Source organism: Mya arenaria, chromosome 14, assembly GCF_026914265.1.
Source record: "Mya arenaria isolate MELC-2E11 chromosome 14, ASM2691426v1".
NCBI classification, from domain to species: domain Eukaryota; kingdom Metazoa; phylum Mollusca; class Bivalvia; order Myida; family Myidae; genus Mya; species Mya arenaria.
Genome location: NC_069135.1, coordinates 62,204,977 through 62,223,010, shown reverse-complemented (window position 1 = coordinate 62,223,010; position 18,034 = coordinate 62,204,977). Strand labels below are relative to the sequence as shown.

The following is an 18,034-nucleotide window of genomic DNA, read 5'->3' as shown; positions in this document are numbered from 1 at the left end:
GGGAATTTATATCATTAATTACCTTTGTCTTCACAACGATATGCCCTGCTGTGTCTATGGCACCTCTTTCTCGAACCCAACCAAAGCACAATTGGATTACAGCTTCTAAAGATTTCCAGGCTTTCAAATCATCAATCTTAAATCTACTTGGAGTGAATATCAGGTAGTTCACAATGTCTGGATAGGTAACAGAAGGAAGAATGGCAACATCTGTTGACCACTTCAAGCTGCTGTCATAGGGGTCAAGTCCACCAATTACATCCAACTTCGTTTCATACCGTATTCCATCAGAAAATTCAAGTCCATCCTTGTAGCTAGAGTTTTTTTTGTTGTTTTCCTGATGTTGTATCCATACCTAGAGTTCATTTATCGCGTAACAATGTGAAAATAATCAAGAGAAATACTGCCGATTAGTCATCGTTCCTTGAATGCCTCCAAGATGGCCGCCAACCGGTGCGAGGGTAAAAATTTACCCCGTCGTGAAATTCCTCTATAGCGCAATTATGTATTGGGGGTATTTGACAATGACCCTAGACTAGCGTTGGTGTTCGCTCTGCGGCTCTCTCTTTCCCACGAAGGTTTTTTATAGTTAAACCATCAGTACGTCTCTCCGCTCAACACCTGAATTTCTGATTAATAAATGAAGGGCGCTTAGGTCCAGAGACCTCAAACTTGGTAGACAGCAGAAGATGAACCCTATCGATATTTAGGTCAGTTGATCGTAAGTCAAGATCATGGTGACCTCGAGCGGAAAATCCGTTTTCAATCAATAACTGAAGAACACATAGGCCTAGAAACCTCAAACTTACAAAAGTACAGCTAGTTTGTTTATGACTAATAGATGAAACCTGTGAATGTTGAAGTAAGTAGGTTAAAGGTCAAGGTCGTGGTGACCTCGAGCTGAAAATTTGTTTACGATCAATTACTGAAAAACGCTTGGGCCTAAAGACGACAGACTAGTTTAGCAGGTTGGTCATGACTAGCAGATGGAACCATATGGTTTTGATTTGAGTGGGTCAAAGGTTAAGGTCGTGGCTCAGGGTTTGTACACCCGTTTACGATCAATAATTGAAGAACGCTTAGGCCCAGATACCTCAAACTTGGAAGGTATGTCATGACCAGAAGATGAAATTTATTGATTTTCAGGTCAGTAAATTAAAAGTCTAGGTCGTGGTGACACAGAACTGAAAACCCGTTTCCGATTAATAATTAAAGAACGCTTAGGCCCAAAGACGAGTTGATACCCACTCTTTTTTGCAGTGACTTTTCATTTCCATGTTCAATCTATTAAAATGTTTCATATACAAGTACAAGTACAAAGAATGTTTGGGTAGATCGTCATGAAAATATGTTACATACTAAAGGCTATCTTTCCATAACGGCCCAAATACAAACGACTATCTTTCCAATGAGGCCTTTCAGGAAATATTTCACGTTCCTGTAACACCTCTTGTTTAACTTATACAAAATGTTATGAACATGCAATTTCATAACGCTAACAGCTATTTAATAGTAAATGTAGATTCATTTTAAAACCATTTTCGTTAGCAGGGCATGGACCCCTTAACCCGATCGTCAAATACCTGCGGGCACCGGTATATACATTTTATGCCGCAGAATAAATGCAGCATGTAATAGTAACAAAGTCCTCTAAAGAAAAACAATGACTCTCCAAAATATTCCTGAAACGTGGGCACCCGAGTACCTGTCTATTTTAATTCTGCAAAAATACAGATGGCATTATGAAAATACTCAGTGATTTTGAATCGTTGGAATAATAATTATTCTTCTTTGCACAATTGTGTTTTAATATTTTTATTTCGATATATGTTTTTGTTGAATCACGTTTTTTTCCGACTTTTAAACCATGTGACTTTCTTATTTGTAAAGCTCGAATATGTGTACCATGTACAATGGACATGTTTTTGTTCTGAGTGGCATCATGACATTAAGTATAGAAATGTGCTAACATATACGATGTACAATTATGTAAAACATTGATGCGTGGTGGCCCCATCTTATTTTGGTATCATTTCAAACGGTTTAATGTATAGAGGATAATATAAAAATACTATAAAGTCGAAACTCGTTTTGTCGACTTTGTCAGGACCTAGGGAAAAAAGTCGAGATAACGAACATTCGACACATCCGAATTACAAACAAATATCACCAATTCCAACACATTTGAGTTCGATTTATGTCCAATGTCCGACTTCTGCAACTGAACGGCTTTGTAACATAATACCGTCATGAGAACAGCAAACGAATTATTGAAAAATAATCACAATGTACCATTACAACTATTGCAGACACTCTGTTAGACCTTAAACGATCAGATTACCTGTCTTCCGATTTCAGTTAAAACTAAGAACGAAAATACAAACTGCCATAACTTTATCTAGTTTTTTTAGGTGATTTGTTTCACACGGTCATATTAGCAATCAGTAAAGAAAACCCCTTTCAAATGATACCACAATAAAATTTGGTCACCAGGCATTAAAATTAAATATTTATTTCAATGATTGAATGCAATGAGAGGCTTATTTATACCTCTGATACTTTCAGTTGTACATTCATGTACATGTTACTAAAATTACAAAACAGCTGTTAGAGTCATAGATTAAGACTTACTAAATTGAATCACTTTTAACTTGTCTATTTTGACATGAACTGACTATGTTATATTATTTAGTAAAAAACATATGAGAAAACAAAAACAAGAAAAATCACAAACCAGAAACATGGAAGAACAGCACAAAACTCCACAAACAACACAGTAGTATATATATATATAGAAGTCTATATATATATACTATATAAATACAATGGGTGTTTATCAAGGTTTGTTAGGTACAGCCTTAAAACGGTTGGTAAATGTACAATGTAAATTTACTGGGGGTTAAAATCAAGTTTATTTGCACAACCCCACTCTTATCCCAACAATCCCGAATAAAGTAAAAACGTAAATGGTAAATATTATCAAAGTATGCATTACCTTGAGGAAACTTGATAATAAAACAAATAGTAAACTAATAGTTTAAACCCAAGAACTTCTATGGTTATGGATCCCGACTCTATCTGCAGACGAAGGAATACAATTTAGAGTACCTGTAATGTTGTCAGTGTAATGTATATAACAGACCCAAAACGGGATGGTTTAATATAGCTTTATTACATTCATACTCATACGCACCCGATCTTGAATCTAATCAATAACTCAACTATCAACATACATGCAACTGTTAGCCAGAGGCGGGCTTATCATACACAGAGGCGGGTTTACCAATAGTGGGCTCTGATTGGCCACAACAGTACCTTATGCAAAAAACTTTTCATAGATATCAAGGTACGACATTGTGCGTCGCAATGTTTACAGATGACTGTAATCAAAATGATGGTCTCTTTAAAAAAATTACAATCCACGCTACATGTAACACTTCTAATAGATGTTACAATAAATCGAATTATAAATTAACAACACTTTTCACATTATTTACTTAATGTATCAGGTATTCATTTACCATGTACAAGTATTATTCATATTATATATATATTTATCAACTGCTTTAAGAGCTTTATATGTACAACAACCTCATAGGCTGTCTGCTAGGTAATAAAGTTCTGAAAAGTATTTCCAAGCCCATTGATCAAAACAAATACATTAGACTACATATAGTTATATCAACTATCAAGCCGGTCATCAAATTAAAACGACACTGTTATATTTAGATCACCCGGAATCAAACCCTATTGTATCATGGTTCGCGGAATTTAGATTTGAAACACATGCATCTCATCAGAAAGTCCAGCGACAAACAAACGCTTTGTTCTTTTATCTAGAGCAACTGCCCTGGGGTTAAAGTGTAGAGGTTGTGGTAATACACTCTGGATGTCTTCATTTTGCTTTACCCTTAACACGTCCTTGCTACTATAGCTACATACAAGTATGGAACCATCAGTGTCCATGCACAGACCATTAGGACAATTCAGCTTGTCTGACTTCACAAATAACTTAACACCACCGTCACTTTTGATTTCTGTTAGTGAATGTTTCCTATAACATGATACGTACATCGAGCCAGTAGTCGAATCTTGTGTTGACCAGTATGGATGAGTGACAAACTGTTCTCCATTCGCGTTGGTTTCCTTACTTAAGTCATTGCTGATAACCCTGGTTTGGTTTCCTTCTCCATCCACTTCAATAGTTTTGGCAGGAGTCAAACACTGAACTTTCAGGGTTTTGTTGAAACATTCTACGGCGTAACATTTACCGTCTACTTCAATCTCCCGAAAATTTGTTAGGTCTGTCGTGGGAGACTTCAGGTGGAGTATTTTAGGTTCGCCTTGAAAAGTCACATATGCTTCACCGTGCTCTGTAACCGATATCTGCCATGGATTATGTTGTAATTTGACGTTTGAAACAAGAGTAGAATTGGCAGTATCGAATATCTTTAGTTTTAGATTGTTGGTGTCCGTTAATAAGACAAAGTTATCTCGTAACAACGTAATGTCTGTGATATCACATGTGTTTTCGTCACTTTCATGCTTTACAGTAATCGTCTGAACAAGAAAGGGTGCTTTGACTAGACGAAGCAGTGATGTTTCATCTGGCACGAAGCCATATCTGACAATACTGTCGTCGGTACATAATCTTTGAATATTATCTTTGATCGTATCCACATCTCTTATTGACCTCAACACCAGAATGGCGAGTTCATTGTCCAGATTGTTGTTTTTATACGTGTCGATACTTTCGAACCAGGAACCAAGCTGACCAAGAACACTGTCATATGTAGAGACCACAGCCTTTAATGTTCTTATATCTGATATCTTGATTTTGTCAAGTTCAGCTTTAAACGTCTCCATTGCCTTGTGGTAATAACGATCAACTTCCTCAAGATTCATGTTTGCCTCTGATTTTTTCGCGGTGTATGCGGATTGTAAATCCTTAAGCATCTGAAAAGCCGTTTTATAGTCTTCGCTGTTCACGAATTGCGGGGAATAATCGCCGATAGCCTTAACATCAGTGCAAACTTTGTGCCCCAGAATCACACACTGGTCACAACATAATTGATTGTGCGATTTACAGAACGATGTTATTTTACTGCCAGTGTGTACATGACAGCTGCTTTCAGCGGAATACTGAGCTTGTTTATTTGGCTTCTTTATTGGTATGTCTTCTCCTCTTTTAACATGGTGTGTTTTCGACATGCGTAGTATCCTGTGTGCATCTAGACATGACTGGCACAGATATTCATCGCACTCCATGCAAAAACCTTCAACAGATCGTGTCCGTCCATCACTCAAGCACGGTTCACAATTTAGATCGCTTTCCTTGTTCGACAAAATATCATCTGAGCCATTCGCGGTCGCCATTTTATCCTTTCACCCAGCCCTTAAATAGCCCGTCGTATCATTTTGTGAACTTGTATTCCACACGAGCCAATTTAAACGTTTTATTGCCAAATTTTAATGTTTGTTAATTTTATTCTGGTGAAAAGTCCATGCATGGAGTAAAACACGTTTTCTGAAAATGATAATATATACAAGCTAATATCAGGTTATATGAGGATTTCAGCAGTTATGGTTTATATGATAGATAACATAGATAAAGGCATCCACATTTAACAAATTTATCGGAGTTTAATATCCTTTGGAATGTATAAAACACTCGATCATAAACCATTTTCAGTAAATGAATTTTCAATTTTCTGAAAACGGAGAGATCAGATTTACTTCCGTGTTTTCCCGTATAATCAATATTCCATCGATCCGGACTTTTATCTAGGTTTATACACTGTTTAAACTAATGTACAATGAAGTCAATATTTTCTGAAAATGCTGTGACCTCTCCGCGATAAACACAAGTGAAGTGGAGGTTAATGCATGTACACTATTCTCGTCATAAGTATATTTGGTGGAGTTTTTATTCTTTTTATCTTTTTGAAGCCCTAATGTGTATGAGGTCAAGAAAAAAATTACAACATGTATATACACTACTCAGATTATCGTCACCTGTGAAACAATATACATACACTACTCAGGTTATCGCAAGCTTTTAAACAATATACATGTACAACACAATTCATCATAACCGTTTATACAATATACACACACGTATCAGATAATCATAAGCGTTTATACAATAAACATGCACCTTTGATGTTTATCATAAGCGTTTATACATGTATTACTAAGCTTATCATTAGCATTTAAATAAATTATGCATGCATAACTTAGATTATCATAAGCGTTAACTTAATACAATACACATGCAATACTAAGCTTATCATTAGCATTTAAATACATTATGCATGCATAACTTAGATTATCATAAGCGTTAATTATTACAATACACATGCATTACTAAGCTTATCATTAGCATTTAAATACATTATGCATGCATAACTTAGATTATCATAAGCGTTAATACAATATACACGCATAACTCAGGTTATTATAAGCGTTAATACAATATACAGCATTACTCAGGTTATTATAAGCGTTAATACAATATACATGCATTACTCAGGTTATCATAAGCGTTAATACAATATACATGCATTACTCAGGTTATCATAAGGGTTAATATAACTTACATACAATACGGAAATTTTGATAAACGTTAATCATTTCTTAATTACAATAATGGCACCAGACAGTACTATTTAGGTTTATTAATCCAGTATACAACGGTGGTTTGTGGAGTGCGGTGCGGTCGGAGTTGAATGTGGCAAGCCAATGTGTGTGTAAGCTTATTTATACTCGAACTCGGGCCTTGCCCATTCGGCGAGTGCTCCAATAAGACTGTTAGTCAATTTAGATTTTTGGAGGATAGTGCACAGACAGAATGTAAGTTTGGTAATCCTCAGCTACCTTGGTTCTTTTACGTGCACCAGTGCCTAGCACTGTCACACGGGTCCCCGCTGTAACGTCCATACCGGAAGACGATCTATATTTGTTTAGTGGTGCGGCGGGGAATCGAACCTGCGATCCCTCGATTGACAGTCAAGTGTGTTACCACTAGTAAACGGATCCACCACTAAGCCCATGTTTGTTTAAGTTGGATTTTTAAGTCTGCAACCAAAGACAGTGACGAAAACAAAACAAAGAACACGACAACAACGTGATTTTGACATATGTCGCCTTGAATGTATTATTAAGAATCATGTATTAAAAATGATCACACTTAAGGCTCTACTGACTTAAAGATTTGTTCTATGTCGGAACTTAACCGTTATTAAAGAAAGAGAAGCAGGAATTTAGGACTTATAATGCGGTTAACGCTCAAATGATACTAGCATTTACTAGTTTGAACATATCAAACAAGACAACGACCGGCTATGATCATTGATATGCAAAGCAGCGTTGACGAACACATCGCCACTTACCGAAGTCGATACACAAGGTCACGAACTATTTCAAACACGACAATGATATAGCTTTTACGTCACAGGAATACAAATACCTTTTTTACATGTTAATTTTACCAGCCTCAAAAAACAACTCAACCAAGTTTAAAAAGGCAAACTGTCTGACCAAGTTAGATGAAAAAGTGTTGCAAAAAGTGTGACCATTTAAGTTAACTTATCATTAACAGGGTTTTCAAAGAATTAACACAACCGATTGTTTTTTAAGTATTAAATAAACTTGACATGTCCATAGTGATTATATACCTAGATTTTGATAAGGAACCGGGTAACAATCCTACTAAGTTTAACATCGAAGCATTGAAGCAAGTGACATCTCGTTTAACCCGACGTATCATATAAATAAACGTCAGATACACTTTCAAAACGTTTTGACCAAGGTTTAAGATTTGGAAAAATATATTTCAATAATCCATAACAAAAGACCTATTTTGAGTAATATTTTATCATTGTTTTAAGCGTTTTGGATCACTTTTCACACATAATTACTTTCAGTTTAATTAAGATGAACATGCCCCTTAAGTTTGTTTTAAATATTAGAAAAGTAATAACTGAATCACGTGTTTGCAATCCAGTGTAATATTGAGTATAACTTAGGTTTTTCTCCCATTTAGTACTTTGACAAACACTTCTAAGTAGATTGAGTAGCTTGGTAGACTTCACAATTTTCTTATGTTTAATCCCCACTTTGAAGATTTGCCAATACAGAATTAAGCCTCCATCTTAAAAATACTTAATGTCCCAGTCTTAAACACTACATTCACAATAAGAGAACTTCAGCATAAATGTTACTGTATTAGTCAGCGTTATGGACCTTTCCATGCTCATTTCTTTGTCTTAATATATTAGTCATAATTATAGACTTGTTTCTTGTTTGTGATTTTTTGATTTTGTGTTCTATGTCTTTGGCGTTTACCCTGTGCCATTAAACGGGGTTTATGTATAAATGTTACCACCCAAAATATGATGATTTGTTTACTAGCTCTGACGATAAATACAGAAATGAATTTAAATCGTTAATATCCAGGGACAAAACAGCATTACAAGACAGTCTTCAAGCAGGGCGAATATAGAAACAAGGGACTCTTATTAGGAGAAAATGGAAACTTGGTATACACAATTTCAAGAGTGGCAAAAGTTGTATCAGACACCAGACAATAAAGTCACAACCAGTATCATACTAATTAAGATTACGGCAAAATCTTTACTACGTTAAGCATCACCATCAGTACTGTAATCAAAATGCAGTTTTATAGCCCATATCCGGGTGGGGGGAGGGGGGTCTTGGTGGAGTTGCATTTCCCCATCACCTAGATAACTGGAAAGGTAATAATCAATAAAAGGAGTTTGAAATCAAATCACTTTTTCATTCTTGAATATAGAGGCCATTCGAAAGAAATCTATTCAAGAAATAAAACTACTCATACACGAGTTAATATGTTCGATTATGCTATACCTTTTGTTAAATCTTACATCTAGGCATTTTTTCTTTCTGATGATTGAAGTTGGCACTGTCTCATTAACTACATCACAGATAAATCCTGGCTCAAGTTAATATAATGAAACGTATTTGTTGTCAGCTTGATGGGCGTTATTTTCAAGTATTATTTTCTCTCATTCATTTAGCCAGTCCTTGGAGAATGCATTTGTTATCTTGGATAATTTACACAATATTCAAAAGACGACCATGACAAAATAAAAACTGAATGTAGTCGTCTAGTTTCTCTGCGCTTGTTCCAAGGGAAAGTGTGAATATTAGACGAGAAAAACACAAGCTTCTTCTCTTCTTTAAATGAAAAATGGTTAAACACCAGATTATTATGTCGGTTTTGGTTTTCAGACAGAAGGACACTTGACTCAAACAGATCTCTTCATCCAACATATCCAGTTCCCGAACCCATACTTTAATTAAGTCCTTCCTTCTACATTTACAACATTGGATTGTCTCAGAAACGAGGCAAATACTATAAACATTGTTGCTGGTTTTTAATCTTACCTCTAGCCAAAATCACCCAAACTGTTCTATTATGGGAAATGTCGGCTACATGCCCTGTACACTCACATCCGCAACGATTGTATTTCCTTGTTCTCAGCAAAATGTTAAATGAACTTTGGATAATGACCAAATTTTAAATTTAGTTTAGAATCACATATTTGTATACAGCTGCTTGGATGTAAATGATTTCTTATAGTGTTCTTTTCACTATTATTGCTTTCATTATAATAGTATACATGCGACGTCATTCCGGACAGCGGCCATTCACGTGTGATATTTGTGGGAAAGCATTCACAACCAAGGGAAACATGCAGGCCCACGTTGCACGTGCTCACACAGACGAGACACCATGTGCATGGCCCACATGCGCAAAGGTTTTTAAAGAGAAAAAGAGTCTTCAGATACATGAGAGAATTCACACAGGGGAAAAACCATACAGGTGAGTTCAGTGCCAATTTTTGAAGAAAATCTGTCAAGGTATTGTGATAGCCTTGCTGTTGCCACTGTCGCCTTTGTGCAAAAACGCACTTATGTTGGCCACAACTCAAATAAGAGTTACATTTATAAGTATAGCAAGGCCCATAACTCTGACGTTTATAATTGTTGAATTATTCCCCTTTTAAGCCAGCTTTTTTAGCAGAAAAATTAGGGGTTTACCGGTTATAGAATGGTGAAAAGTGGGCTGGCGGCTAAATGTAAACAATTTCAAGCTTATTTTTTTATTCCATGTCATATAGTCAATAGGTTTATCCAATTGTTATGAAACTTTATCAGAAGACTTTTCTACTTATTTTCTTGAAGATTTGTGAATATGGTCTAAAACTAGGTCAGAAGGTCAACTCTTAGGAAGGTTTTTATCCAATTGTTTACCTATATGATGCCTTGAACGTTTACGTCAATAGGTCAGATCTTTGTTTTTATCCAACAATTTTTATGACACTTGTCTTCATGTTGTCTTGAACATTTGTAAATATGGGTCACCTCAGGTAAAAAGCTATGTCACTAAGACAAATCTTAGGAAATATTTCCCCAGTGTCATAAGTTTTAAAAGTTTTTATCATGCATTGTATCTTCAAAAGGCTATTGTAAATTTGAGAGACATATTGGGTTAAAAGTCATTAGGTAAAATGTTTGGAAACATTGTTTCTGTTCTAGATTTGAATTTAAATTTTAAATGACCTATCAGAAATGTTTGTGCGCATGAAATCTTAGATGAGAGATAGTGTCATCTGGCATCAAAAATAGGTCTCTGAGACTTCTCTTTGACGAAAAGCTGATGTATTTATAGAATGTTTATTTTTCCTCATACAAAAGGAAAAGGTTCTGTTTATCTGTACGAAAATTGATCAGGTTATTTGTATGGACTTATTGCTGAAGTATAAAGTATAAATATGGGTCTTCTTGGTTAAAAAACTTGGTCACGAGCTCAATTCTTATGTTTGCAAAATTGCATCGTCAAAACGGCAAAATAGGTGCGTTGCCGCATTGGCGTTTTATTTTAAAAAAGAAGAACAAAACTTTACCTTTTGCCATAACTCAAAGTGCATTTAAGACATTCATATGAAACTTTGTACACTTTTTGCCAATATGCATATTCATACAAATATCAAACTGTAATAATGAATATGCCCCATTTTTGAGAAAAAAAAACAAAAAAACTGACAAGTGTTTTTTGTTTCTACGCAGAACTCTTGTTTAAGTTTGCTACTTTGTATAACTGTTTGAATTCATATAACCAGATAAATGTGTATGTTTTACCTTGCCTGGTTTCGTAAAAAAGGTAATAACCACTGTGTAGTTGTTGCTGACATCAATGTACATAGCCCCGGTAGTTCATGTTATGTTTTCATTTTACGTAGGCAAATACTATAAACCTTGCAAACATAATCATATGAAAGATGGTACATAATGTTTACAACAACAATTTGCCTACGGTATTGTACTCCTCTATAGAATGTAATATATCTCTGGCAAAAGTATTTATTCAGTTATGCGCCTTATTAAAACGGTTGGCATCTGGTTGTTACTGGCTTGTATATATGTGGTTCAGCCCTTGTTGTTATTATGTATTTATTATTTTTCAGCTGCTCCAAATGTCACCAGGCTTTCACCCAGCTTGGGACGCTAAAGGAACACATATTGATCAATGCCGGCCTCAAACCCCACTTTTGTGACCTATGTGGCCTGGAATTCAGGTGTAAGTAACCAGGCCCCGATTTCTTGAAAGTTCATTAGCATAACAAACTTAAGTCAGGGGCGTAGCTGGGCCTATTATGAAGTATAGGCCCACTTGGTAGGGGGGTTTGGGGGACCTCCCCCGAGATTGTTTTAAAATGTAGATCCGATATGGTGCGATTTGGCGTGTATCTGGAGCCGTTTTAGTCATCAAAAATAGCTTCATAATGCACATGACTAAAATTTATTTTTGTTTTACGTATGATGTAAAGTAACAGAACTGAAATACAACGCTTTGATAACAATTTGTCAAACAAGCTTCAAAATGGAAAATATGTAATGGTTAAACAAGCGTGTCCAGTTGGTTTTATTTACGATGATATATCGAGAGTCTTTTAAAGAAATCCAAGTTCCCGCAAGTTGACTGAAGCAAAAGTGTTTATGATTTTATTTATGTCTATCTCAACATCGCGATGAATATGGAGGGCGCCAAGTGAGAATAGCCTCTCGCCGGTCATTGTAGAACGAAGGTATGTCTCGATACGCCTCATCGAACTGAAGGAGCGCTCACATGAGGCGGATGTGGCAGGCATGGTCAGCAGTATCTGCAGTATAATGTATATGCAGGGATAAGCTGTCTCCGATGTCTTGTTGAGTATCGCCAGCAGTGTCGAAGGCAACGTTCACCTGCTATCGCAGAATCCACCTCCTTCCTTCATCGCTGAACTCTTGCTGAGTCTTGGTTATGTCTGGTTCTTAGGCCTCGTAGATCCTGTCCACATTGGCCAGCTGGAAACCTTCAAATTTGGTCGGAATTAACCATTGAGCCTGGAAGCGCTCTTCATTCTTCAGGACACGGGTATCCATTTCTTGAAGCAGGTGGTCAACAAAAACATAGAAGAAGGAAACCTTCCAATACCGACTCGGGTCCTGTACACTATAGTTCGCCCTGTTCCTCTGTCTGGCTGCTTGTCGTGGCACTGTTGGGTAAATCTAGGTAAAACAAAAATATAACATTCGATCGATATTGTTAATGGCCGAATCGATTAAACCATTCGGTAAAATAATGCAAAATACCTAATAGAAGTTTACCGCGTATATCTGAATACGGATCTCATTAAATGTTTATCGAAATATCAAAGCAGCTAGCACATTTTTTTTAAATGATCAGTCTGCAGTCTGGCAAAAACACGATGCATTTCGAACTGATACAAATACGTTTTTATCATTTGTGTTCCGTTGAATTGTTAATTATTGCGTTAAGAAGCTTTGCTATATGCACCAATGGGTCAATACATATATTTATCGGCAACCACATGCAATCAACATGCAAATACAGGTAGTATGTACCTGGTACTCGTCAGCTAAGGTCACAGCTTCCTGATAAAGGGCATGGAAGACAACGCGGTAGGCATTCTTGAATGTACGAAGCGCATCTGCCCTGCTCGTCCACCTTGTTTCACACAAGGTCTTCAAATTTTGTCGGCTTTCCATCGCTTGCTTTGTAACAACGTCTTCTGCCAGTTCATCTGCAAATGCTGTGAGGCGTTTTGCAGAATAGTCAAACGCAAAGGCACTGCACTGTAGACATCATGGTTCTGACGCATTGAAGTTTGGAGCTATGGGCCAATGACAGGTTTAGGCAATGCGACTTACAATGGGTGTAGTTAACGAGTGGTTATCCGGGTGAGTGCTTGAACACAATAGCACTTGCCCACCAAGTTTCTGCGCCATCATAACAATGGCCCCGAATGTTCAAAATATCTAAGCCAGTGCCTTGCAGTTATTCGAGTATGCATTGTGCCAAATATACTCCCTTTATTGCCAAGTGCAAGTAACAAACCCTAAAAACTGTTCACGAACGACATGCTTCTCTTCTACCTTTGAAACAAAACGAAATCAAACAGAAAGTTGTTTCTTTGTTGAACCGTCAGTTGCCTCATCAGCCATAATAGAGAAGAAACCAGATAGTTTACAGTCAGATATGATTGTACTGACAACTTGATCGGCACAAATACCCAACAGTTCGTTTTGAATATCCGGCGAAGTGTACTTTGCGTTTGATTGAGCATTTGCAAGATGATTTGCCAGAATTTCGTCATTCCTTCCAAGCCTGTTTTAAGTATTTATCCAAAAATACGATATTTATTAAGCGCTCTCTGACGTCACTCCTTTCCCATAATTCTCTGATAGGTGGCGCTGTTTTTAGCGCTCAAATCATTGTTAAGCGCGCCTCCTGCCGAGCGGTCATTGTTAAGATATTAAAGTTGAAGATATAAGATATTAAATTTGAAAAATGGCGTCTGGTGGTGCGAGATTGAAGAACGCGGTGGATGTTGAGGGTTCCATCCGTGACCTAGAGGAAAAGGTTGAGCTATTGTCTCGTGAATTGCTAGAACTTACTCCAAGAGCAAAATCGACAAAGAAATCGAACGAATTTGACGAACTGCTGAAAGAGAGGGACATTTTACGACGGCAAGTTGAAGAGAAAAGGGCCCATGGAGATGAGAAGTGTCTTTTTAGCGAGATAGATGCGTTGAAACAGCAGCTGGCTGGACGGAGTAAAGACGGACTGTTGGGTAGATTGGTTTGCGTACGGGTGGATGGAAGAGGGGATGGAGGGAGGAATGAAATCACGACAGGAACGGAGAGATGGGCGGAAGGAAAATTTGATGGATATACTAATGGGTCGATGGAAGGATGAACGGACGGATTGTGTTAGGACGGTCGTTCTTACGAGACGAGACATATATTCTGGGTTCTTGTATTTTTATCTTTTTAATCCCACAATATTTTTTAACCCTCACTATCAAGTTGTATGTTTTTATCCAACAATGGCAGACTGAACAATTAAATGAAACCCTCAAAACCTATCCCTGACCAAAGTCCAAACCACAAAATATAGCTTTTTGTATTTACGGCTGTACAGGCGTATGCATAGATGGATACATGGGTGAACGAACGGACGATCTGACGGACGAATGGAAGGACAAAGTAACAGTAAAACATAGTACTGAGTAGTATATATTTATACATTTTTCTTGACGGATGAAAAGGTGAATAGGTCATTGTGATTAAAGGAAAGGAGGGATTGATTATTAATGAACTGTAGAACTGTAGTGTAGCGTTATTGTTTACATAAATGGATGTAAATTTATTTAACTAAAAAGTATCTACGAACATAATATATCCATACAGCAGGAAAATGCAAAATATAAAATATTAAGGTTATAATGTAATTCCTTGCTACCATTTGTTCTATGATAAGCTAAGATAATAATAATTTATTTTTGTCTGAAATTTCCGAAACTTTTCCGATTAAACATTTGTCACCCACACGTACCTCGATGGAAATTTGAAATCAATGACCAACTTCCACTTCTGTGATAAAGGTCTGAGTTTGAAGTCATCATTCTACGATCCATCGGAATCTCCAGGGTCTGAGTAAGGGGAATACATGTTGAATGACATTCAAAATATACTCCCGCTTCGCAACTTATATTCGTAAACAAAACCGAGTTAAACACACGCTCATTGAAATCATGCGATTGCCGGTTGCTGTAAAAATATTATCGAATCGATTTGTTAAACGGTTCGACTGTCTTCAAAAAATAGGCACTAAACGTTTTGGAAAAAAACAAACTTCGAGTCAACCTCGAGTGTAAACTTGAATTTCAAGTAGGCATAAGCTGTCACCCCTTTACCTTTCAGTTTTTATAGCAGATTTGGACGTTTTGTATTTTTCATTTTTGGAAACGATGTGTAGGCCCGGGCCTACCGTGCCTATTGGAGCTACGCCGATGTAAGTAACTCATTTCATGAAGCCAAATGTCTTTCTTAATTTTTATCTTACTAAATAAAACATAATAAATCGTGATTATCAAAAATATTATTTCCATTAACTTAAGATGTTTCGATTACAGGTAGTTTATTCAATGTTGTAATGTGTCTAGTTGCATGAAGTGTCATCAGTTTTGATGTCATTTCAGAATTTTTCAAGCCTGTCCAGTTAACGCTACATTTCTTTTATTAAGCAATACAAAAACAAAAATGTTAACAAATAAGATCAGTAAAGCAGAAAAGATAGCAAATTGATATTTTCACTACAGTGAAAATAACAGTAGTAAAAATAACATGATATTTTACTAAAAGGCATAATAAAGTGTAATTTAAAGAGGATTATTGTTTGTATCAGTGTAAGATCGCAATATATTTCCTAGTGTTTATCAAATGCTATATTTCACGGGTGGCGCAGGCAAAAGTGAAATATTTACTTACACTGAAGCGAACATTTTTTTAAGGATATTAAATGACAGAATAATGTGTGTGTATTTCTAGAAAAGCACACCAAATTGTGTGAAAATGTAACATCACCCTGCCCGCACTGATGTTTGATTTGTTATTGAGAGTGGGCTTAATGCACCAGTCAATTGTAACCACGGCCCCCAAGGTCAGGGGGTATATCGGGGATAGCTGGGGAAATGGGCCGTGTTTTTACTTTCCAGGTAGCCCCGCAGTGCGGGGAGAATGCGGTGGTTTTGTCTTCGCGCCATATATAGCGGGGAATGGGCCTTACCTAGAGACCCTGGGGTGCGGGGGCATTTGGCAGGGATTTCACCAGCAGTTCGTCCCCGCAGGGCAGAGATTTTGCCCGGGCTTGGCTGGACCGAAATTCAAAGTCCCTGCTATTCCCCGGACCTGGGGGCATGGTTACAATTTACTGGTGCATCAGTTTGAAAACAGTGGAATATACCAAAATGAAACAGTGGAATATCATTTTTGTGTCGCCTGAAAATACAGCATATAGGGGTTACTTTTGTCGGCGGCGGCGGTCGCGTCCCGATTTCGCTTGTCCGGGGCTTATCTCTTAAACTATTAGTGGTATCGACTTGAAATTTCATATGTAGATATATCTCATTGAGTGCAAGTGCTGAACACAAGAACTGTTACTCTTGCTTCCATATTATCGGAGTAATTGCCCTTTGTTATTTTTCATGCTTAAAGTTTTGTCCAGGGCATATAAAGTAGAATATAAGAGTTATCAACTTGAAACTTCATATGTAGATATATCTCATAGAGGGCAAGTGCAGTGCACAAAAACTGTAACTCTTGCTTATTTAGTTTTAGAGTAATTGCCCTTTGTTAATTTTCATGCTTAAAGTTTTGTCCGGGGCATATCTTGACGATTATAAGAGTTATCGACTTGAAACTTCATTTGTAGATATATCTCATGCAGGGCAAGTGCAGTGCACAATAACAGTAACTCTTGCTATCTTAGTTTTAGAGTAATTGCACTTTGTTAATTTTCATGCTTAAAGTTTTGTCCGGGGCATATCTTGAAGAATATAAGAGGTATCAACTTGAAAGTTCATAGCTAAATATATCTCATTGAGGGCAAGTGCACTGCACAAGAACCGTAACTCTTGCATCTATATGTTAAGAGTTATTGCCCTTTGTTAATTTTGTCAGGAGCATTTTTGTAAACTATAAGAGATATCAACCCGAAACTTAAGTAGATAAATCTCATTGAGGGCAAGTGCAGTGCACAAGAACCGTAACTCTTGCTTCCATATTTGAGCGTTTTTGCCCATTGTAAAGTTAGGTTGTTAATTTTTGTACGGCTTAACGCTGATACCTTCAGTTCAAACGCCACCTACACTTGAAAGTTAAATGGCAACATCAATGTCTATAAATGTATAAAATGCCAATCTTACAGCTATAATGTTAAGAGTAAATAATTTATCATGCGACACATCCGACTCGCGGAGTTTTAGTATTTCATTGATAAATATATGTAAAGCACCGAAAAGCATATACTAAGCATATACTAAATTAAGTATGTTGATTTGTCTTAACAGCTCGAACCAATCTCAATGAACACAAAAAGCGACATCTCACTCAAAAACTACTTCACTGTCGATCTTGTGACAACACCTATTATAACAGAGGTAAGAACATTCACGCAACAGCCTTTTGTTAAATTGTGTTAGCAACGGTTTTAGAAATCGTTAAGTACAAATACAATATTTAAAAATATATCAACATTTGTTGAAGGGTTCCAGCTGTCAGTATCTTAGTTTTACACTCCTTACTTAATATCGTAAATAATAAAAAAAAAACATTTATTAAACATAAACCAAGGTTGGACAACTCTGACTGTTAAATACAATTGTTACAAGAAATATAGAAATGCTTCTGCGTTCTGGGGGCATTATGGAGATGATAAGTTACTTAGAACGTCTATTTATCAATACTTTTCTACACGGTATACTTATTTTTAACAGAAAAAAAGATAAAAAACGGTTCATTTAAAGATATTGTGGGAGTTTATCCATAACTTTTTGAACTTTTTCGTATCCTTAAGCTTCCCTCCAGAGACACAAAGCAATGCACATCAAGGCCAAATACTCTTGTGACCTGTGCGGAGATGCAT

At 36.6% G+C, this 18,034-nt stretch overlaps 2 protein-coding genes across 2 annotated transcripts; one reads left to right on the top strand and one right to left on the bottom strand.

Annotated features, from left to right (window-relative positions):
* Nucleotides 1–3,153: 3,153 nt before the first annotated feature.
* Nucleotides 3,154–5,778, bottom strand: LOC128218307 (uncharacterized). Its single transcript, XM_052925956.1, has 2 exons — nt 5,737–5,778; nt 3,154–5,527 (listed from the first exon to the last, which is right to left on the bottom strand). Exon 2 carries the CDS (start codon nt 5,374–5,376, stop codon nt 3,772–3,774), a length of 1,605 nt encoding a protein of 534 aa, XP_052781916.1. The 5' UTR covers nt 5,377–5,527; nt 5,737–5,778; the 3' UTR covers nt 3,154–3,771.
* Nucleotides 5,779–9,662: 3,884 nt separating this feature from the next.
* LOC128216363 (zinc finger protein 32-like) lies at nt 9,663–11,631 on the top strand. The gene is made up of 2 exons (XM_052922922.1): nt 9,663–9,865; nt 11,511–11,631. Exons 1-2 carry the CDS (start codon nt 9,663–9,665, stop codon nt 11,629–11,631), a joined length of 324 nt encoding a protein of 107 aa, XP_052778882.1.
* The last annotated feature ends 6,403 nt before the right edge of the window (nt 11,632–18,034 follow it).